The 23,341-nt window shown below is 37.1% G+C and overlaps 2 protein-coding genes and 1 pseudogene across 10 annotated transcripts in view; 2 read left to right on the top strand and 1 right to left on the bottom strand.

The window, feature by feature from the left end:
- The window catches only part of LOC126867333 (venom protease-like), a 138,718-nt gene that overhangs the window by 65,995 nt on the left and 49,382 nt on the right, over positions 1-23,341 (top strand). For 2 of the 9 annotated variants that reach the window (XM_050621727.1, XM_050621730.1), the window contains 5 exons: positions 3,370-3,459; positions 3,942-4,244; positions 4,357-4,458; positions 4,530-4,681; positions 5,010-5,280. In XM_050621727.1, coding sequence (XP_050477684.1) covers positions 3,370-3,459; positions 3,942-4,244; positions 4,357-4,458; positions 4,530-4,681; positions 5,010-5,174 — 812 coding nt within the window. In that variant the 3' untranslated portion in view covers positions 5,175-5,280. Of the gene's footprint in view, positions 1-3,369; positions 3,460-3,941; positions 4,245-4,356; positions 4,459-4,529; positions 4,682-5,009; positions 5,281-22,157; positions 22,254-23,341 lie in introns of those variants that run through there. The other 7 variants (XM_050621733.1, XM_050621729.1, XM_050621732.1 and 4 more) reach the window with 7 other exon arrangements.
- Positions 1-23,341, top strand: part of LOC126867366 (venom serine protease Bi-VSP-like) — a 45,333-nt pseudogene that overhangs the window by 21,682 nt on the left and 310 nt on the right.
- LOC126867227 (piggyBac transposable element-derived protein 4-like) lies at positions 1,071-2,795 on the bottom strand. The gene has a single exon (XM_050621467.1). It carries the CDS (start codon positions 2,793-2,795, stop codon positions 1,071-1,073), a length of 1,725 nt encoding a protein of 574 aa, XP_050477424.1.

A 23,341-nucleotide genomic window follows, 5' to 3' on the forward strand; every position in this document is an offset into this window, starting at 1 on the left:
TGAAATTACACAGAAACGTATGTCGATGATATTTGTCATTCCTACGATCTATTTCACATGATCGTGCTTCCTGTCTAATGCAAATTCAATTTATAATACGAACTCGGTTTCCTTTATTGTTGTCAGTCTTTCTAAATCGCCACAGTTTTTCGCTCTTTGTTGCAAAACGTTGAATCATAGTGTGAACCAAGTTTCTTTTATTAGATTCATTCATCGTTATCAGTCCTGCGTCTTTTCAATTCGTCACTTTTTTATTTTAGGACGATGACTGGCTTCAATATACTGTTCGCATGTTTGGCGTTAACCTTTTGAGTGCTGGATACTCCCGGCGAAAGCAATCCGCGTGGACGGCACGCGCTTAGCGGTTGCGATGATTGAAGACGGTATACCTTTTTTGCTAAGGTGAATTGTGTTAATTGAATACGCATGGCGGAACTAAGTTATAATTGTAATTCCTGTACACCAAATGAAATAAAACTAGAAAGTTATTTTCGAACATTACTTATTCTATTAAAAACATTAAAATGTAAAACATATTTAAACTTGAAATTGTGTTAATAAATCTAAATATTCGAGTCCAAAAAAGTATGGAAAGTTCTTTACGTATATTTTAAACAAAGAAATATTTAGTTTTAAATCACATGCGTATTATATCTACACCAGATTCATTTCACAAAATAAAAACTTTTATGTATATTGATAAAATTAAAATTGTTTAATTATTTTTGTTTGGACATGTATAATTTTCTGTGCTGGGCTGGGTTAAATGCGCAGTAGAGATACTTGTATGCGGGTATCGGTGTGTGGAGGTATGTGTGTGCGCGGCGTTTCGAAAACAGATGAATGTAAACTATTCAGTGGGTTATAGGTCGAGTATAGGAGAAAGTGCCGAGACGCGCGCAAGTGTGTATCCATGAATATATAAGAAATCGTCCATGAAATAAGTATATAACTATTCTAATATTAATTCCAAGTGTAAATTTAGTGTTCCTGTAACATTATTTCGGCTTCAAAGATCCACAATTCTCAACAATTTTCTAAAAACTTTGAGCAATTCAAATCCACTAAAATTAGAAGTTCATTTGGGTGTGGTAAGTCTCAAAACAATCGATACATAAACCGACATCGCATTTTCTGCATTCATATCGCGTATCACTTCGTTTTTTATGTTTCGCGCAAACAACGCATTTTCTTCGTGCTAATTGTGCCTTGTCCGTTTGATTTGAACATTTTGATAGAAAATGTCTCTCTGTTAAACGAAACGGTATATCTTTCGAATCTTTTTTATCACCTCCCACTACGCTTCTACTTTGTGGATATTTCCGTAAAGTGTCTTTTACCAGCGCCGAATGAAATTCATTAAATTTTTGTTTCGTACCAGTAGAATTTTTGTATAGGATATATGCATTGTATATTGCTAAATCTAGCAAACGGAAAAAAAGTTTCTTATACCATTTTATGGTTTTCCTTGTAGAATTAAGTGTACTTAAAACCATATCAACTTTGTCTACAGCACCCATGTAAGAGTTATAATCTGCAATACACGATGGTTTGGTCTTCTTTAACCCTGTTCGATAGTTTTGTTTTTCCGTTTCAATCAACCTAGCTGCGTGTACAGTAGATAGCATCCAGACATCCTTCTTGTCACGCCATTTCATCGCCAATAAATTATTCGTAGATCGGTAACAAATTTCACCTTTCTTCAAGCTTTCTTCCATACGGGGCATTTCGCTCCTATTTTTGCGAACAGTTCCGAATGCATTGGTTTTGTGCTCGTGTAACAAAGTATATAAACGTGGGCTTGTATACCAATTGTCCGTAATTAACGTATGACCCTTCTCAAAGTAAGGTTGAAGGAGCGTCATAACAACGTTTCCAGAAATCCCAATGGTCGAAGTACTTTGACTTATTTCTGTCTTTTTTCCAGTATAAATGATAAAATCCAATACGTAATTAGTTCTACAGTCGCAAAGAACAAATATCTTGATACCAAACCTGCTTCTCTTAGAAGGTATAAACTGCTTGAAATAACATCTGCCTTTATATAGTACGAGGCTTTCGTCGATGCATAGATTTTCATATAGTGTAAATGACTGTGAAAAGGATTTCTTCAGTTTGTCGACTACTGGTCGTATTTTTATTATCGGGTCATCGTTTATTACGTTATGATCATTGAAGTTTAACATTTGTAATAATAACATGTACCTGTCTCGTGCTATTATCTTCCGGAATATACTGGTTTTCAGCATTTCATCGGTGGACCAATACTCCCTCAAAGAGAGTTTCCTTACCCGCGACATTAGCATTGTAGTACAGAAAAATCCATACATTTCGCAGACTGAGGCATTCTGCCAATTGTTCAAACGCGAATTCGTTTTACATGCTATATGATCTTTTACATACTTGAAGTAGTTGTTCGTCTGTTCGGTAATTTGAGAGACCAATTCCTCCGAGAAGAAAATTTGGAAAGCATCAAAAGGTGTTGACTGTGCGTTCAAATGCACTTTTACTCCGGAATTTCCATCGTCAAAGATATGTAATATGGGCGTCAAATTCTTCTTCGTCCACAAGAACATTTCCGTCCGTTTACAGTTTTCGATATTTTGAGTTAAATGCGGATCTTCCTCCTCCGAAGACGTACTCAATGTTCTACACCATTTTCTATTTTTATTTCTACGTGTACCTAATCCATTATTTATATAGTTTTCCACATATTCTTCGGAGTCCGATGAATTGTAATTTTCATTTATTTCACTATCGTCTCTTGTAGTATATTCTTCAAGGTTATTCGACATTTTTTAATATATTAAAGATAAAAAGTAATACAATGATTTATATAAACGTTAAGGAGGTTGAAAATATTGATAAACACATATATAGGTCCTTAGTCCACACAGATAGACTCTCGCTGGACTCGTATATGCGTCCATAGCACTCAAAGGGTTAATTGTCCTGCATTCATCGGTTCAAGCGGGGCGCACTAAAGGTTTGCACTTTAAGTTGTCTTTTTCCATACTGCAGATTGCAGTACGATCTCGTCACACAGTCTTTATCAGTGAAAAAAGCGAAGTCACGCGTGACCACATAAAATTGAATGGAACACGTTTGATTTTTTATTTTCGAGATGGTCACGAAGTTAATGGTCACGAAGTTAATGGGAAAATTCCACCTAAGTATTCGCCTCTTCACCGGTTTTGTTTCTGAAAAATGCTTCGTTAACTTCGCGAATATTCCAACGACTCGCTTCACGCAGAAAACAAACGTGATAACCAGGATAATCGTGAAACAACCAGCGAAGACGAATTAATTCATCACTCTACTGTCAATTCTCTAAATATAATAACTTCTTTCACTATAAATGTTTTATAGCAACCTCGGATGTGCCCTTGCGTCCACCACACTGTGGTTTCAGCAACGTAACGCATACCAGGGTGGTTGGTGGTAGACCAGCTAAACTTGGTACGTTTTATCTATTCCTTTCCGATCAATAATAAGCGATATAATATGAAGGTTGAAATTGAAAGGCACTAAACAGCACATCAAAGTACGTTTCAATTAATTTAAATAATAATACAACGGTTTCATTGGTAGTAACTTTGTTTATTAACTTGAATTATTTCCTCCTTTTAGTTCATGTTAGAAAGAGTATGTTTTTACTTGAAATTAAAAATCGACATACGAGTAATGATACGGATGGCGATGAAAAAGTGTTCGGGAAGAAATTACATATTCGAACTTTAGAGTTCAGTATATTTCAAGTGGAAATTGTATAGAATTAACTAATAAGTGTTGTTCCATTGAAGTCAAAATTCAATTTCTCTCTTAATCAAATTTCTATTTGAGAGTCTGCATCATCGAATGTCCAATGGATAACAATAATTTCTAACTCATCACGCGAGAAAAAATTATGTATGTTCACAACTATGTCTATTGCATTTCAGGTGCTTGGCCATGGATGGTTGCATTAGGTTATCCTAATTACACACACCCAGATGCGGGACCAGTATGGGATTGCGGAGGTTCCCTCATATCGGCTAGACATGTTTTGACCGCAGGGCATTGTGCAGATGACGAAGATTTGTACGTGGTTCGTATCGCGGATTTAAATCTAAAACGAGATGATGACGGAGCGCATCCTATTGAAATGGGGCTCGAATCTATACTAATTCATCCTGATTATATTACCGGGCAACCCTTCCATGATATCGCTATTCTTAAATTGGAGAGAGATGTACCATTTTCGGGTATGTCGTCAAATATTGTTGAGTTTCTAAAATTTATGCTATGGAGTATTACTACACTATCATTGCTTTTGGTTTCTTATCATTTTTTATCATTTATTTCCTTACTTTTCAGAGTACATACATCCCATTTGTCTCCCCATAGAGGCATCCCTTGAAAATAACAAATTCGAGGGCTATAATCCCTTCGTTGCTGGTTGGGGAGCATTAAACTTTAGTAAGTGACATCAGTTTTATGATAAAATGAAATACTTTCATTCTTAAATATCCTTCCCATTTTCTTTGTAGGTGAATCATATACTAACGCATTAATGGAACTGCAACTGCCAGTGGTTACCAACGCCGTATGCGAGAAAGCTTATGAGGATTTTGACATAACTATCACCTATAAAGAAATATGCACCGGCGGAGACCCTCGAGGTGGAAAGGATGCTTGTGGAGTAATTACATTACAGATTTACTATAAATTATACGGTGTCTGAGGACATGTCAATTCGAATCAACATCAAATCAACGTCTTGAACATAAAAAATAATAGATAAACACAATTTAATAGTTTTGCCCATTTCTCACACATCATTATGGTCTTTAATCTAATTTCCTTCTAATCTTAATTTTTTTCAAAATACATATAATATATACATTCTAAATTGGAATATTTCAATACATAAGTCAATAATAGATTATTACTGTATATAAGTATAATTTCAATACAATTCGATTGAAATATTTCAGTAACTATGATTAAAAATTTAACAATCATTTCAGGCTGACAGCGGAGGACCACTGATGATACCACAGCAATTCACCTACTATCAAATAGGTGTTGTGTCATCTGGTCATGAATGCGGCGTACCTGGTTATCCGGGCATTTACACGAGAGTCACGTCGTACCTCGACGACTTCATTATCCCAGTGTTGCAAAATTATTAGTATCCCATAAATATCATTTTTCGTGCACGAAAAATAAAGTTGGAATGTATTATTGTGGAGATAAGAGGCAGCTCAGATTTATATTGTCTTTTACGTCAAGAATTATAGTCTTAAAATGCATGAAATGTTACTTTGAAACGACACTAACTTTTTACGTACGCTATATTTGCACGACTTAGATACGTAGAGATGATAAACGAGCATTTATTAAATTTTTACTAATTATATTTAAACTAATTTTGGTAATAGTAAACCAACTTTCTGAGAAGTTCTGTAAATTTTGTTTTGGATGTATTGAGGTGATATGTCGTGATAGGGTCGGAAGGAAAACTCAGATTTATTGAACGATAAATGTTTATTCACTCTAATGTCAATGAGTACACTTGACGCAGGATTCGCAATTATATTCGGTTCGCGAATGCGCGGTTATAAGATAGAGCTTGGATGGCTACGACTCGAGATGCGCTGCGAGTGCGTACAATGATTGCACGAGATGTCGAGAGCTTAGATAATTATTCGGCTCGAACCGTGTAAGTACAACGATCGTGATATGTCGACTCGCGGTAATAGACTGACTTTTTGTCGCGATGCTGCTGCGGAGGAAGACTGCGTTGGGATGTGTCTAAGGATGCGAAGGCATCGGATTCGTTGAGAAAAGCTTTGGTTCGGAAAGTGAGGAAAATGTACGTTAATGTTTATTGGCTAATTCGTGTTGGTCGTTGGAAAAGGATGCTAGCTGCCCTTGAGAGGGTGTTGCTAGCGGGCAGCATCGTACGTGAGAGATAGCAGATTTCTCGTGTGTCCCCGTGGTAGGTGGTCGACTTCGAGACTGATAAACAAAGACTGTTTGTCTCTTTGGAGGACCTTAGGCTAAATAAATCCTAAGATTTATAGCGGTCCTTAGGCTAGCTGGAAATATTCGGTACGAATGTATCGACATCTGGCAATCATCTTGTCCGCAGGTATAGGGTCTTTGTGTCGTGCGTCACGCGACGTAAACTGTTGGGAAGTTTACTGTCAAGTGCCGCCACAGTACCCCCTTACCAGTGATAACGTTTTATACATTTTTTGATAGATCTTACGTGCTACTTATTTAAAACCTGCCTGGAAATAATCAGGAAAGCGAATTCTCCTGCCCGAGCGGGTGGTATACCGACTTCTTGAGTCGTCTTCGCGTTGCTGTGCCCGCTCGGTGTTTTGCGTAGTTGTGGTTTTAACCGGTATAAACATGTCGTGAGTTCCTGCGCTAGTTTCTAATTGTTGTTGTTCGATGTCGTCAGATACAGTAAAAGCGGGTTTCAACCGATCTAGGGAGACTATTACATTTTTATTATTTATTTTGATGGTAAAAGTCTTTTTTCCACGCTGTATAATCTGGTAAAGTCCGTCGTACGGTGGTTGTAAAGGACCTCCGCTCGCGTCGTGGCGTACAAATACATATGGTGCTGTTTCGAGCTCGCGGAACACGAAGGTTTTCTTCTCGCCGTGTCGCGTAATCGGGTGAGGCCTGATTTTCTCTATTTGCTCTTTTAAACGGTTCGCGAATTCCGTATTGGCCTGTTGCATCGTTGGTGCGAAGAACTCAGTCGGTAATCGTATGCCGGTACCGTAAACCATTTCGGCTGCCGTCGCGTTCAGGTCCTCCTTGAAAGCGGTTCTTATGCCTAATAAAACAATTGGTAGGATTTTTACCCAATTGCTCGTATTGTGACATTTTATTGCTGCCTTTAGTTGTCGGTGTAGGCGTTCTACGATCCCGTTGGACGCGGGGTGATAGGCTGTTGTGCGTAAATGCTTGATGCCAAGCAACCGGCACAGTTCATTGAGGAGGTTTGATTCGAACTGGCGTCCTTGATCGGTCGTTATTTTTAAAGGTACGCCGAACCGAGCTATCCATGTGGAGAGGAGGGCTGAAGCGACGGTTGTTGCCTCCATGTCGGCGATGGGAATGGCTTCGGGCGAACGCGAAAAGCGGTCAATACACGTTGGACAATATCGGTAGCCCTGTGAAAATGGCATCGCGATAATGTCTATGTGTACGTGTTCGAAACGGCCTGCTAATTCTCCGAATGTTCCGACGGGCGAGGATACGTGCCTGGTGACTTTGCATCGTTAACACGGGATACATTGTCGTGCCCAAGTCCGGCAATCTTTATTTATGGATGGCCAAATGAAACGCGACGTCACCAGTTTTTGCGTTGCACGTATCCCTGGATGGGAAAGTCGGTGGAGCGAATTAAATACATCGCGTCGCAAGGATTTCGGCACGTACGGCCTTACAATGTTGTTTGATACGTCGCAATATATTTCCGCGTCGTGTTCAGGAAAGCGTATCTTCTTTAATCGTAACGCGGTTGTGTTGGAATTTACGATGTCGCGGAGTTCGTTGTCGTTTTCTTGCGCGACGGCGAGAGTTTGGTGATCCACCGACTTCCCTATCGCGTCGATGCGTGACAGAGCGTCGGCTGCGTTGTTGTCTAGGCCCTTTATGTTTCGAATGTCGGTGGTGAATTGTCCTATGTAGTCTAAATGTCGGAATTGTCGCGGCGAACATTTTTCTAATTTTTGTTTGAACGCGAAGGTGAGAGGTTTATATATATATATATATAGGTCGGTATATATTGTAAAGTTTCTGCCTTCTAAGGCGTGTCGAAAATGTTTGACTGCGGTGTATATTGCGAGTAGTTCGCGATCATACGCGCTATATTTTTACTGAGCGGGGGTTAAAGATTTCGTTGCGAATCCTAGCGGTTGTAATTCGTTATTCGCGCGTTGTTGTAATACTGCCCCTATTGCGTAGTCGGACGCGTCTACCGTGAGACTGATCAGGTAGGAGATCTGCGAGTTCTTGTCCGTTGCGAATATGCGGCGAGATGCCAAACCGTCGTCGTTTGCCGCTTTTACGGACGGCTGGTCCCGTTTCTCGAATTCCGCGAGTAAGGGAGTGTGGACTTTCTCCCGCTTTTTCGGAACTGTGCGTGATAGTAACGCAGTCCGTCTTGCCGCGGCGGATCGCGAGGGCGCGAACGGCGGCGGAATTGTGTACGCGAGCGTGATTGCGCTCGTGCCCTGCGGTGTTCATTGTTTCTTTGTTCGGCTACTAGCGCTCGTATCTCGCTCACAAAGGCGTCGATTCGCGCTAACAGCTCGGTGACCGAGTTGACGACGGCTGCCATAGCGTCGCCTAATCCGCTGTTCTGGCCAGGTGGGTGGGTTATATTAGGTAGTCGGCCTGCGCTGGCCGCGACGATCTGCCCTGATTCTGAGGTGGCTTCGTAAATGATATCGGCTATTTGTATGCGGGTTTCCGGGTCTTTGTTCTGTACAGAGGCTAGGCAGCTCCGTACGCGCGACGGAAGTCGACTTTCCCAGACGATGAGGATGACATCGTCTGTTAACGAATTGGCGGCTAGGCTTCTTAGAACACGGTAAAACTGAGAGGGCTTCCTGTCCCCCATTTGTTCGTTTTCGATTACATGTCGGAGTCTCTTGGCGCCCGACTCTCCCAATCTCTTCATGAGCTCCTTTTTGACGTACGCATAACGCCCGGTCGCCGGTGAGGCGTCCAATACGTCTCGAATTAATCTCACGTGCGACCTGTCGAGATTCGCAATGACGGCCTGGTATTTTACTTGGTCACTCCTGATCCGGAAAGTTTTGAACTGCAATTCCAGCATCTTGAACCACAAGTCAACATCGTCAGGCCAGAACGGTGGCACGTGGAAAGGAGCGTTTATCGAGCGTTTATCCTTGTCCCCGCCGGCCGTCGTACGTTTGGAATGGGCGTTAGTGGTCATTTCGAACTGATTTAGATTCACGGTGTTACGTTTCACGAGTACTATCACGGTCACCTCTTTTACTGATAACCACGTCGGGGTCACCACTTTGAGGGGATATGTCGTGATAGGATCGGAAGGAAAACTCAGATTTATTGAACGATAAATGTTTATTCACTCTAATGTCAATGAGTACACTTGATACAGGATTCGCGATTGTATTCGGTTCGCGAATGCGCGGCTATAAGATAGAGCTTTGATAGCTACGATTCGAGATACGCTGCGAGTGCGGACAATGATTGCACGAGATGTCGAGAGCTTAGATAATTATTCGGCTCGAACCGTGTAAGTATAACGATCGTGATATGTCGACTCGCGGTAATAGACTGACTTCTTGTCGCGATGCTGCTGCGGAGGAAGACTCGTTGGGATGTGTCTAGGGATGCGAAGGCATCGGATTCGTTGAGAAAAACTTTGGTTCGGAAAGTGAGGGAAATGTACGTTAATGTTTATTGGCTAATTCGTGTTGGTCGTTGGAAAAGAATGCTAGGTGGGAGAAGGGGGGCTCGAACCGAGTAAGTACAACGATCGTGATATGTCGACTCGCGGTAATAGACTGACTTTTTGTCACGATGCTGCTGCGGACGATGACTCGTTGGGATGTGTCTAGGGATGCGAAGGCACCGGATTCGTTGAGAAAAGCTTTGGTTCGGAAAGTGAGGGAAATGTACGTTAATGTTTATTGGCTAATTCGTGTTGGTCGTTGGAAAAGGATGCTAGCTGTCCTTGAGAGGGTGTTGCCAGCGGGCAGCATCCTACGAGAGAGATAGCAGATTTCTCGTGCGTCCCCGTGGTAGGTGGTCGACTTCGAGACTGATAAACAAAGACTGTTTGTCTCTTTGGAGGACCTTAGCTAAAATAAATCCTAAGATTTATAGCGGTCCTTAGGCTAGCTGGAAATATTCGGTACGAATGTATCGACATCTGGCAATTATCTTGTCCACAGGTATAGGGTCTTTGTGTCGTGCGTCACGCGACGTAAACTGTTGGGAAGTTTACTGTCAAATGTCGCCACAGTATCAAGAGAATAATGGAATATTCCACTTAGATCGTATACTTCTTGTATGTACATACAAAATTTTCCGGCTAATCTAAAACACTTCATAAGATAGAGAGCTACTGGAAATTCGGACACAGAGAGTGCATAAAATACAAGATAAGTCTCGTGTCTTTCAAAATTATTTTTTATTCGCTAAAAACGTCCTGTGTACTCATGCAATCATATGCAACCTCGAAACTTCACTTATTTTTTATCACTTTCCAATTCAATACACTGTTTCTGCATTTTTGACTATATTTAAGAGAAATTTTCATTCAGCCAAAGGTATACTTACAGATTACAGATTCCTATACGACTCTCAGTAAAAATTTATCCGCACTCCAGATAGTTAAAACTTCTGTCGACCGTATTGATCCATCTGCACTCTTCGTATGACGTCAATATCTGTTCAGTGCTGCTGCGTAGGTTTCATTGTGTTACGTCAATTCGTTTGTGACCGTTGCGCGAGTAATGGCGCTTTGCAATGGTGATTTGCAGGAAAACAGTGCAGGATGCTGTGATTCGTTTCTTGTGGTCGGAGGCTATGTTTGATGCCTATATTTATCAAAGATTTAATGCACATTATGGAGAAAGTGTTTTGTCACGAAGTGTGTTTGAATGGGCACAAAAGTTCAAAGAAGATCGCACAAGTGTTATGAAAAAACAGCTGGTCGCCCGTCCACATCCACGATGACAACATTGAACGTGCTCATGAACTTATGCTCTATGGAATAGACGAGTGATACTGGATAATGTGGCAAATCATTTGCAAATCAGCCACGGCTCTGCTTATGCAATAATGCACGACAGATTTGGGGTTTAAAAAGTTTGTGCGAGATGGATGCCGAAAAAGCTGATGAAAAGGTGAAGACGACGATGCATTCGTGGTTCGCAGCTCAGCCCAAAACATTTTTTAATGAGAAAATACGAAGGTCCTTCAGCAAATGGACAAAGTGTATACAGAAATTGAGTGATTAAATAAAGTGATACATCAAAAAATGATGTATGTCTTTTTTGACAATTGCTTAAAATAAATTCTACACCGACAGAGCGGGTAACTTTTTACTCACCCTCGTAAGACACTTAAATTTCCAATCTATTATGATGAATAAAAGAGCTTATACTATTAAATCTAATTGTATTTTGTTGCATGAGAGTACACGTGTATGTGATGTACATTACCTTTATATCCCCTTGAACGCTTCAATATTGCGCATATATACTATATTTTGTAAAGCTTCTATAAAATTTCGTATGTTTGTTTAGGCTGTTAATCTAGAGGCTGGAGTACAAAGAAGTGGCACAATGATGTGGGCTGATGACATTTATAATTATCAAGGAATCACCCCTACATTCGCTCAGGTATATATCGTTGACTATAATGTATTTAACATATATGATTGTTAGAATATTAATAATCAATTTTTAATTCTATCAGAATTTTAATGAAACTGTCCCTTGGGAAGGAAGAACTGATACATTGATATCACGGTTTGTACATCCTATATATACAACAAATTTTAGAACATTATATAACGAAGAACCAGATCATCGTGGCCATGTGATGTGAATAAAAGGACTTGAATTTGATGATATTTTTATAATGTTAGATAACATAACTAAGTATCTTCACAGTAAGATAGGATGACATGGTTTACATGATCTTAATGTTGTTCACTTGAGTGATGATATTATAAGGAAAAGTGTAATATCACAGGTAGGATGATTCATAATTTAGAACTACTAACTCATGTATGTATTAAAAATTAAAGAAATATATTAAATTTTATAGGATATTTATGTTTAGTAACCAGTAATTCAGAGATTGGTATTCATGGTTACTATAACGAGGCTGTAGAAACGCACCCTTTCTTCTTTGCAAATGGTCCTGTATTTATGTCTAAGCCGATAGACCATAAGGAATGATACCGTATCACACCTAATCAAGTGCCTTATGAAACATCAACAGGATATCACAGTAATCCCTTATCGACTGATACGTAAGTAAAAGTTATGTGTCATTGTTATACACAGTTATGTGTTATTGTTATACACAGTTATTTATCATTTTCTATTAATTCAGTTGTAGCCACTACAATATCTATGACACTGGTAGTAATTATAAGAACAATAATGATGTTCTATAAGAGGAAATGATGATTAGGAACAAAAACTTACAGGTAAGTCAAAGTATATGTTATTTGCCATTTGAAAAGAAAGTTACTAACTTAGAATTTTTTGGTAAATAATAATTGTGCAAAATATATTGGATTTCAAATTTGTCAAAAATTGAAATTTAAGAAGCATTGTAATAATATAACATTAATATTTTGATTTTTCAGGAGATATCATGCGGTGGATGGATAATATGTAAAAAATATTAAGCAGTATATGAATTTTCATATTGCGTAGAGATAACAAAAGTGAATTTTAAAAAATGTCGACATGGTAATAAGAAATAGCATCATGACAAAGAATGTATAAACACAGTTTCATTTTTTATAAATAAAAATTTGTTGTTCCAGATTTTGAAATATAGTGAAACGTTTAATTAGTATCTTAATATCTTTAAATAATTATTATTTTAGAATCAATTGTAATTGTATCATACGTACTTTTGAATTCATGCAAGAACATATGTAATTTTGAAGTAGTTATTATTAGGAAATTGTTAGACGCGAACAGTATGCGAAAAGTTAGTATGTAGTGTAATAATTATCAATCAAAACACAAGAATTAAATTCTTTAGGAAAAAATTTCCGGAATTTCTTATTTACATGATTATAAAGAAATCCATAATAAAAAGGAGCTGCTTTCTAATACTTCTCTTCCTTGTAATGCCTACGTTAACAATAACGAGGTTCGACTTTTTGTTTTTAGAGGGATACTGGAAAATTTGAAAGTACAGTACCGTTGGGAAGAAAATCACGATATTGAAAACGATATTTGCAAGTAAATTTCCCAAAAATCTGTTTTCAAATTTTCGCTTTCTATTTCACATTAAAAGAAAGGGCTGCCTTCTTTTTCTGCAAGACAAAACAAACATTCTGAATCTCGTATCAATGAATGATGTCAATAAGTTATTTTTCTTTTCGGATTGAACAATATTCCAGATTTATTCATAATTTCATACTACGCGAAGAATAGACTTTCATAGGTATATAAAGGAAATATTAAGTATAGGAAAACTCTTTTTCGTTGTAGGTGACATATGCTTCACGGTTGAACGTATTTTTGAACACATATAAATGAAAAAGTACTCTTATGGAGAAAAAGAATTGATACCTTCGATTGACATTAGATAATGTATATAAACTTATGAACAATCACTATCAGTTTGTATTTTAGGTGCACACGCAGATTTGTTGGAGTTCTTATAAAATGTACTTCCTGTACGAACGTTTTATTCTTCCAAATTTTACGATACTATGTCTCATATAATAACTATATGGATTAAACGTAATATAAATGATCCGAAAATAGACTCGAACGACATTAATTGTCTTTCTATTTATACCAATATCGAGAATACAAGTAAAGCTGGAGCAATAGTATGCAAGAATGGACTATTTATTATTTTAAACCAAATCATAGCATATTCAGAATGCACAGTATTATCATGAAATGTAAATGAATCAGTTGTAAACGAACGATTTTACTGTAAAATCATTGCCTCCTTTTTTTCATCTGAAATATAGCAGCAAGTACTCATTCTTTTGATATATAATAAAACGAGATATCTTTATAAAGTTACATATGTCATCACTGGTAACTGTTATCTCGTATGACACCAAATATACCGTTAGTATGGAATGATATTTTTATGAAGATATACTTTAATGATAGATTTTATGAATGAAACGTTATATAAGAAAAATTATCTCTTGTTATTCTATGAAGTGTAGTAGCTAATGAAGATTAATTTTACGAAGTATTAGAGCAAAAGAGAATTAAAAAATTAAAAAGATCTAAATAAGATTGTTCGTGTGGCTTAATTATCTCAATTCTGGTACACCACTTGTTACATTCCAACTAATTAGCGCTAAACAATAACTTGCAAATATTAAAGATATTAACATCTTAATATTAACACCTAAAGGTTTTCAGGAAATTTTATAATATTTGATTATTGTATATCTAGTCATTGATTGATAAAATTTCTTGTATAAGCATAGATCGAGGTTGACGTCATACGCAGATTGCATTACAGGTATCGTTTTAATTTATTTTATGGCTAGAATCATTTGAATATTATACGAATAATTATTTCCATTCGAACGATTAATAAATCACGTACCTATAAAAGATATATTATGAAAAAGACGTGACGAAACAAAAAAATATTGGAAATTCCGTTGTCATTAGATCAATTATTTTTGCAATGATTTTTATTTCCATGTAATTACATATGAAATGGGTAATTCATTAACATCTCCTCGAATCGAATATAATTCGTTACACTTCACAACGATTCAAATAATGGACGGGAAATATATAATAACTTTCCTGTCCTTGCGTTAAAATAGTACTGTACAAATCAGATGATACAGGAAATACCCAAAAAACCCAATTACATCCACATTGCATGACAGCACACTTGCAATGGATTTTTGTGATTTCAATGTCACAGACAATGACACAACTAATCAGAACACGTTCGAGGCTATAGACATTGAAATTACCGCGTGTTTAATACGTTTAAAGCATAAATCTAAATTTCACGCGATTATTTCTTTGTACATTGTGAAACTCTTAAATTATCTTAATCGAATAAATAATCCTAATGTAATAAAACATCTTGAAATAGACCTAGATATCTGAAAGAGAAACTCGAAGGATAAGAAATCCTAAAAGGTACTAATCCTAAAATAACAAACTCCTAAATAATAAACAAGTGATAAAACCTGTTATAAATAATAAACCTTACCTGGAATAATCAAATCCTAACTAATCGAAAATAAAATAAGGCAAGCAATTCTTAATCTTTCAAGTAATTTTTCCGAAAACACAGAAAGATAGAGAAATTAAAAAGACGCAGCACAAATTGCAGCACAATGAAAGTTTCAGAGCGATGAATACGATCGTATTAAACTAAATAATTTTCAAAAGTGAAATTACACTGAAACGTATATCGATGATATTTGTCATTTCTACGATCTGTTTCGCTTGATCGTGCTTCTTTTCTGATGTAAATTCAATTTATAATACGAACTAAGTTTCCTTTATTATTATTAGTCCTGCGTCTTTTTAATTCGTCACTTCTTTTATTTCAGAACAATGACGGGCTCCAAGATGCTGTTCGGATGTTTGGCGTTAATTGCTTTTCTGCATCCATTACTTCACGTTTGTACTTCGAGTAGTACAGCTCAAGGTTTGTACTTCGAGTTGTCTTTTTCCATGCACTTCAAATTCCAATACGATCTGGTCACCTGGCCTTCGTACAATTTCGAAATTTTACCTGTTTGGTAATCGTCAATGAAAAAAGAAGTTATGCGTGACCTCAACACATTGAAACAATTTTTATGATTTTTTATTTGCCGGTTGGTCAGGAAGTTAATGGAAAAATTTCACTTAACTATTCGCGTTAATTTCTTCGGTTTAACTTTTGGGAAATGCTTCGTTAGCTTCGGGAATATTCCAACGATTCGTTTTACGTACAAAATAAGCATGATAAATATTACATCACGGTAATGAAAACTATTGGCGTAATACCTAAGATAAAGATGCAGAGACATTCTTAGAATTTCTAATGACACCTTTATAGATTTCTCGTTTAATATCGCTACTACATTTGAATCACTTTTACCTAACGGTGTCACATAGTCTCGTTGGAAATTTGTCAAATTCCTTAAAATGATCACTGAAAATTTTCCTAAATTTCCAAGAATTTATTTATCACGAGGTAAAGAAAATGTGTATTAGAAAGATGAGATCGAAGGTTTACCATTTTTTCAATTATGGCGAAAGCAATGTGTAATCAATGAAAATTTTATATTTTCACGTTGAAAGTTTCTTCAGATAATTATTATCCAGATGATGACTAACTCTTACGAATTAATGCGTGTCTGTAGCACAATCCGGTAGACTTGATCCGCTTTTTATATCGAAAGTTGAGCAATCGGTGACGCGTTCTGATACACCGAACCGCGAAAAGCAAAATTTCATATGATCTCACCAATTTCGGATGTCAGTCAAATCAGTCAAATAATAAGTTCGCGTTAATATACACGTTCGATTTTTGAAAAGCTTGTTCAATTTAATAAGAGTCTTGGTAACAGGCTTATGTTCTTAGACCTAATTGGTTGTTTTCATTTACAAGTACCTCGTGTTAAAGTACTCATAAAATGACATTAAAATCAGAAAACTAATAACTGAAAGATTATCATTTTTCCTCTGTGGTAGTTTACATATAACATAATGCAACTAACATGTCACGATTAATGCAAAATAAATAAATTACTAATATAGACATTTTTTTAGTAATTTGTATAATCGTGAAACGAATTGGACTTTTTAAAGGCAAATATTAAAGGAAACATGGAATTGATGCCAAATCTATCACAAATATTATTTATATTACTTATTTGCGCAGTTTGAAGCGAATCAAATTGATGAAGGTTTCTTTGTTACATGTTAATTTACATTTTAAAAGACATAACAGGCACGCTAATTAGTTTGCTTAAGATACTTTCGAGATACCAAGTTAGACGCGTTTCCATGAAATCATATCAATTTTACCATGATATTTTTCTATCAAGCATGCAATTATAACCGTATCGTTGATTAGTGCATACAATTATCCATGTACATTCGTCTTTCCGAGTACCGCGCTTCAATATTGCTAATTTCAAATTCATACATTAATCTTCGTAAATGCTTGAAAATGCTATATAACTGTATCAGCTTCTGTTAAAAACATTTTATAGTAAAATCTCTATAAATTTGTAATATTTTTTAGACAATTTGAATTCATTATATTATACATCATACATTCTAGTCATTTCTAATTAAGTTACTTTTGCGATGTTTAATTACATTTTATGTATATTCTTATAACTCTCTCTGCTACGGCGCGTACGATGGTCCGTGCGCCGTCTGAAACTTTATACTATATACTGATCTACTACATACTATATCCTATAAACTGAATCCTTTGACGTAATCTTAATAGCTTGAAGGAATCTCTAACCCTGTAAGTGTTTTCGGTTTATGGATGGTCCTTAGAACAATGCTTAGGTTTATTGCGCACTCTTACAAATAACGGAGAAAGCGGGTAGTTATTTTTCCAATAAACAATGTCACCCACGAGCCACGTTGGTAGGAGGCTTCCTCCTCCTATCTTCATTCATTAACGTTGGCTATAATCAATGGGCACCCTCACTTTCCTAACGAAAAGTGTGAACAACGAATCCGCGTTCTTCGTTCAGAAAGCACACCCACACTGAGATTTCCTCTCGTGGCGGCACACGAGAACGCAAATCTCACCACTCGAAACCAACTAGTGTCGGACGACGGCAGCGCAGTGGTTAGCGCCATAGAGTACAAACGTTCGGATCCCGGGTTCAAATCCCGGCGCCTCGTACTTTTCCAAAGTCCGAATTTTCTTCCACGACATCTAAATAAGAAGAAAATACAGCAGTACTTCACCCCCGGCAAGCGACATCTACAGCCAGCAGCCTACAATTATCACGGATATATGAAGGAAGGCGGAGAAAAAGAAGAAAAAAAGTGTGTTTCGTCCAGAGCCTGCTAGTGGACTCATCAGTAAGGCTTACCTAGCAGGCTCATGCCTTAGACACAATGGAAGGAGGGGGAAACAAAGCTATGTACATGGCAGAGACATTGAAGACGGATTCCTCCCTCCCACGACCGGACACTGTATCCAAGGCCGGTCGGATCACCTACCCTCTCTTGCGGGTATAAACAAAATAACATCGAACCGGAGAATAGGGGTTGTATGAGTACAGCAACTAGAAGAGGAACAAGAACTGCCCGAGCTGGGTGAAGTCTCGGTTTATATACGTTTTGGTTTTAGGATGTTGAGTTAGTTAGGTGTAGGTTATGATGTAGAAAAGTGTCCGAAGGTCGGGGGTCCATATCCTATCTCTGATGTGGACTGAGGTGCGTCACAGCCTTGGTGTATGCTATGATGATAAGGTGGTGATGTGTCCAAAAGTGTCCAAAAGTGTCCAAAAGTGTCCGAAGGTCGGAGGTCGATGTATTATCACTGATTTAGGTTGAGATGTGATTGATGTCACACTCCCATGGGCAATTTTCCGGCGCTACAATCATCCTCTTCCCTTTCTGTCACTCCATCTTGCCTTACGCACTGCAAGAGGGAAGACGGACGAGTAGGGTAGTCAAATAAAGGAGATGGAGAAGAGAGAAATAGTGTTTTTCGTCCGAGATCTGCTAGTTCGGACTCTTCAGTAAGGCTATGACCTAGCAGACCTTTGCCTTAGACACTGGGATAGAAAAACTTGTGTTGGAAGTTATATTTATCGAAACAAACAGTATCAATGTGACCACTAGTGAGAAAGCATTAATATCGCCTAGCCCTATGTTGATATCGATGGCCCTCTGGTGACAAGTGTAAGTCGTGTATTCTACGAACGTGTAATTTAAACTAAACCATTGTGATGAGTTATAAATAGATTGTACATTTATAGTAAATGTAAAGTGTAGAAATACACAGATTGCATCGAATATAATGTGCAAAGATATTGGAAATAAGGTTTTTTTTTATATTGTTAAGGATTAACGTAATAAATGAGTTATGATACTTAATTGTATTGAATGAAAGAAAGTTTTATTCAAGTTCAATTTCCATAATTGTATTTCTGTAATAGTGTTAAATAAAGCTACGAATTTATATAAACATGCACGGTCTAATCATAATAGAGAATCTGATATAAACAAAATTAGAAGAGTATGAAACAGAATATCGGCAGTTAGTGAATTCCTGTTTACATATCGTTAACGCCATATATGTTTCAAAGGAAAAAACAAAAGAAAGAAATGCACACTGTAATGTTTCTGGCCTGATGTTTTCTTCGTTTTTCCATATTTTTCACGTACGCAGCATCGTGATGAATCGAACTGTTGAATCTCGGTGACAAATAACAGGAATTACGTGCTGGATGCTAGAGGACCTCTATTTGCGCGTTCAATTGCTCGCGTTAGAATTTCATGGTTCGTACATCCTATACATCCAATAAATTTTGGAATATTATATATTGAGGAGCTACATTGAAGATTATTGTAACGTAAAATTGACACTTGGATTGTAAGAGAAAAGAAGGCTGAGTCGTAACCCAACTATTAATTTTCTTTTATCGAACTTTATTATAAATTTAGCACTTACAAGAACAGAATGACACTGAACCGGAGAGAAAGGGGCTGCACAAGAACAGAAACTAGAACAAGAACTGCCCGAGCTGGCTGAAGTCTCGGCTTATATGCCTTTTGGTTTGAGGATGCTGAGGGGCTTGGTGTAGGTTATGATGTGGAAAAGTGTTCGAACGTCGGAGCTCGATGTCTTATCTCTGTTGTAGGTTGAGATGCGATTGATGTCACATTATCATGGTCATGTGATTGGAATAAAAGGACCTGAATTTTGTGTAAGATAGAATATCGTGGTTTATACGATCTTAACATTGTTCCTTTGAGTGATTATGGAATGGTAACTATTAAGTTAGACAACGACACAGGCATTTCCTCTGACGTAAAAAATCTGATAATGGTAAATCATAACTTAGAATATTCTGATTAGTTGCGTCCTAAGATATTTGCTCGATTCCGGGAACGTGGCAACGAAGGGAATTCCATTCGTAGGAAAATACGGAGCATCCGTGGCTAGAATATGGCAAAGAAGAGATTGATTCCCGAAAAAAGAGTAACGATGTGTCAGTCTCTCTCTCGAGTGCGTATATATCATATACAGAGAGGTACGACATACTGTTAACGTATGATAGCGCGAGCGTGAAGTATCACTGTTGGAGCATTGCGAAATTTTCGTAAAAATGAGCATCGTTGAGTGGCATCTCTTAGTTAACCATCAAGCGTACAAGTAGAAGATTCTTAAGATTTACGTGATTGATTTCTGATAATTCGGTGCCTACAAATCAATGACTTTTAAGATGAATTATAGTTGCACACGCAAACACGAGCAGTTTTCACCGCAAAGGTTACTTTTATGTAATGTTGTACGCGCGAAAGTATTCATTTCTGTTACCACGCTATTGCTGTTTTGTAAATTTTAGTAGCACAACTATCGGTAATGTGCGATAAAACATGCCATATAATAGATAATTGTAAGTGAAATGACAAGGCGATGGTATAAATAGATACTTCGACGAAAGTTGGTACAAGTATATCTACGATTCTCAGGAGTGGTGAGGTAAGTAGGAACGAAATATACAATAAGAATTGAATTTATATAGAGTATTTTGTTATAAATCTTCCTATGTACCTATAGAAACGTGTTTAATATTTTCGAGTATCCAGATTTTTCTATTAAAAGTTATCTGAAATTAATGATTTTCCTGATTTGTACCTTTCTCCTAAGTTTCTTGTAGTCGTCTTACTAACTCAACAGAAATCAACGTTAATTTTACAAAAAGAGCTATGGAGCTTTTTAGCGATTTGCACAAATGAAAATTTTGAAGCTTGTCACTGCGACGAGTTTGATCGTTCTAGTGTTATACTAAACAATCTTCAAACATGAAATTACACAGAAACGTATGTCGATGATATTTGTCATTCCTACGATCTATTTCACATGATCGTGCTTCCTGTCTAATGCAAATTCAATTTATAATACGAACTCGGTTTCCTTTATTGTTGTCAGTCTTTCTAAATCGCCACAGTTTTTCGCTCTTTGTTGCAAAACGTTGAATCATAGTGTGAACCAAGTTTCTTTTATTAGATTCATTCATCGTTATCAGTCCTGCGTCTTTTCAATTCGTCACTTTTTTATTTCAGAAAAATGATGGATCGCAAAGTGTTGTTTGCATGTTTGGTGTTAATTACTCTCCTGCATCCATTAGTTCACATGGTGTCTGGCGAAGGTTTGCACTTTAAGTTGTCTTTTTCCATGCACTTCAGATTCTAATACGACCTCGTCACGGAACCTTCGAGCTATTTCGAAATTTTACGCGTTTGTTAATTAGCACCGAAAAGAAAGAAGCTACGCAATACCACATAAAATACAAACGATTTTTATAATTTTTTATTTTCGAGATGGCGACGAAGTTAGTGGCAAAACTGAACTTGATTATTCACGTCTACTTCCCCGGTTTAGTTTCCAGAAAAAGATTCGTTAACTTCGCGAATATTCCAACGACCCGTTTTACGTACAAAATGAACGTGATAAACATTGCATCACGTCAATGAAAACTATTGGCGTAATGCCTAAGATAAAGGTGCAAAGATATTCTCGGAATTTCCAATGACAACTTTATAGATTTCTAGTTTAATGTCAGTACTGCACTTGAATCACTTTTACCTAACTGTGTTACATACTGTCGCTGAGAATTTTCCTAATTGCATAAAATGATTCACTAAAAATTGTCCTGAATTCCTAAGAATTTATTTACCGCAAAACTGAGAAAGTGTTTATTTAAAAAATGAGGTTGAAGGTAGTCCTTTCCTTTCAAGTATGGCTAACACAATATCTAATCAATTAAAACTTTATATTTTCACGTCGAAAGTTGTCTGTTGGGCAATCCGGTAGACTTGATCGGCTTTTTATTTCGAAAGTTGAGTAATCGATGTCGCGTTCTTACGTATCTTCGAACTGTATAAATGTATATACAATAAATAACAATTTTAAAATTGTTTGATCTAGAATGTACAACACCGAACAATCAAACAGGCAACTGTCTCAACATTAAAACATGTAACCCTCTGCAAAAAATACTGCAGACACAGGGTCATACAGCTACCGATTTTTTGAGGCAATCACTATGCAGATATGAGGGCCATGATCCGATCATTTGTTGTCCAAACGATCCAAACAAGGAGAAGAGAGGGATTTTAATAGAAACTGTGTATAAGTACGTGACCTTGCGTCCACCATATTGTGGTTTCAGCAACGGCGAGCATCCCAGGGTGGTTGGTGGTAAACCAGCTAAGCTTGGTACGTTTTATCTGTTCCTTTCCGATTAATAATAAGCGATTTACTGCGAAGAATGAACTTTAAAGGTACTTACGCGAGAGAAAATGATGTATGTTCACAACTATGTCTATTGCGTTTTAGGTGCTTGGCCGTGGATCGCTGCATTAGCTTTTCGTAATCCCCAAAACCCAGATATACTGAACCAGAATGGAAATGCGGAGGTTCCCTGATATCGGCTAGGCATGTTTTGACCGCAGCACATTGTGCAATACGCAGTGACTTGTACGTGGTTCGTATCGGAGACTTAAACCTAAACGAGAATGACGACGGAGCGCATCCTATTCAAATGGGATTCGAATCTAAACTAATACACCCTGATTATACTCCCAATATACACAATCATGATATTGCCATTCTTAGATTGGTGGAGGAGGTGCCATTTTCGAGTAAGTCCTCAAATATTGTTGAGTATATGCTATTGAGTATTAATGGAGAATCGTTTCCTAAAATTTCTTACCGTACACACATATTGTATCATAAAACATGTACTATTCTTTCTTATACTTTTCGTCATTCATTTCCTTCACTTTCATTTGTTTTCTTATTTTTCAGAGTACATACATCCCATTTGTCTCCCCATTGAGGAGTCCCTACGAAATAAAAACTTCGTGGGCTATAACCCCCTTGTTGCTGGATGGAGAGCATTAAGATATAGTAAGTGATAACAATTTTACAATAAAATTAAACAGTTCCAGTCTTAAATGTCTTTCTCATTTTCTTCGTAGGAGGATCACGAAGTGATGTATTAATGGAAGTATAAGTGCCAGTGGTTAGCAACGCCGAATGTAAGACAGCTTATTCCAAATTTCCTAATGCACCTATCACTGATGGTGTAATATGCGCCGGGTATGCTCAGGGTGGAAAGGATGCTTGTACGGTAATTAAGTAACAGATTAACAACAAATTATACGGTGTCTGAAGACGCATTAATTCGAATCAACATCAAATCGACGTCTTAAACTTTAAAAATAATGGATAAACACAATTTAATAGTTTAGTTTAATATTTAATAGTTATTTAATAGTTAAATAGTTATGGTATTTAATCTAATTTCCTTCTAATCTTAGTTATAGCATAATTATTTCAATATAATTCGATTGATATATTTCAGTAT

This window comes from Bombus huntii, chromosome 7 (genome assembly GCF_024542735.1).
Source record: "Bombus huntii isolate Logan2020A chromosome 7, iyBomHunt1.1, whole genome shotgun sequence".
NCBI lineage: Eukaryota > Metazoa > Arthropoda > Insecta > Hymenoptera > Apidae > Bombus > Bombus huntii.

Excerpts from the sequence above, each read along its gene's own strand:
- LOC126867227 (XM_050621467.1), bottom strand. The coding sequence starts at position 2,795 with ATGTCGAATAACCTTGAAGAATATACTACAAGAGACGATAGTGAAATA.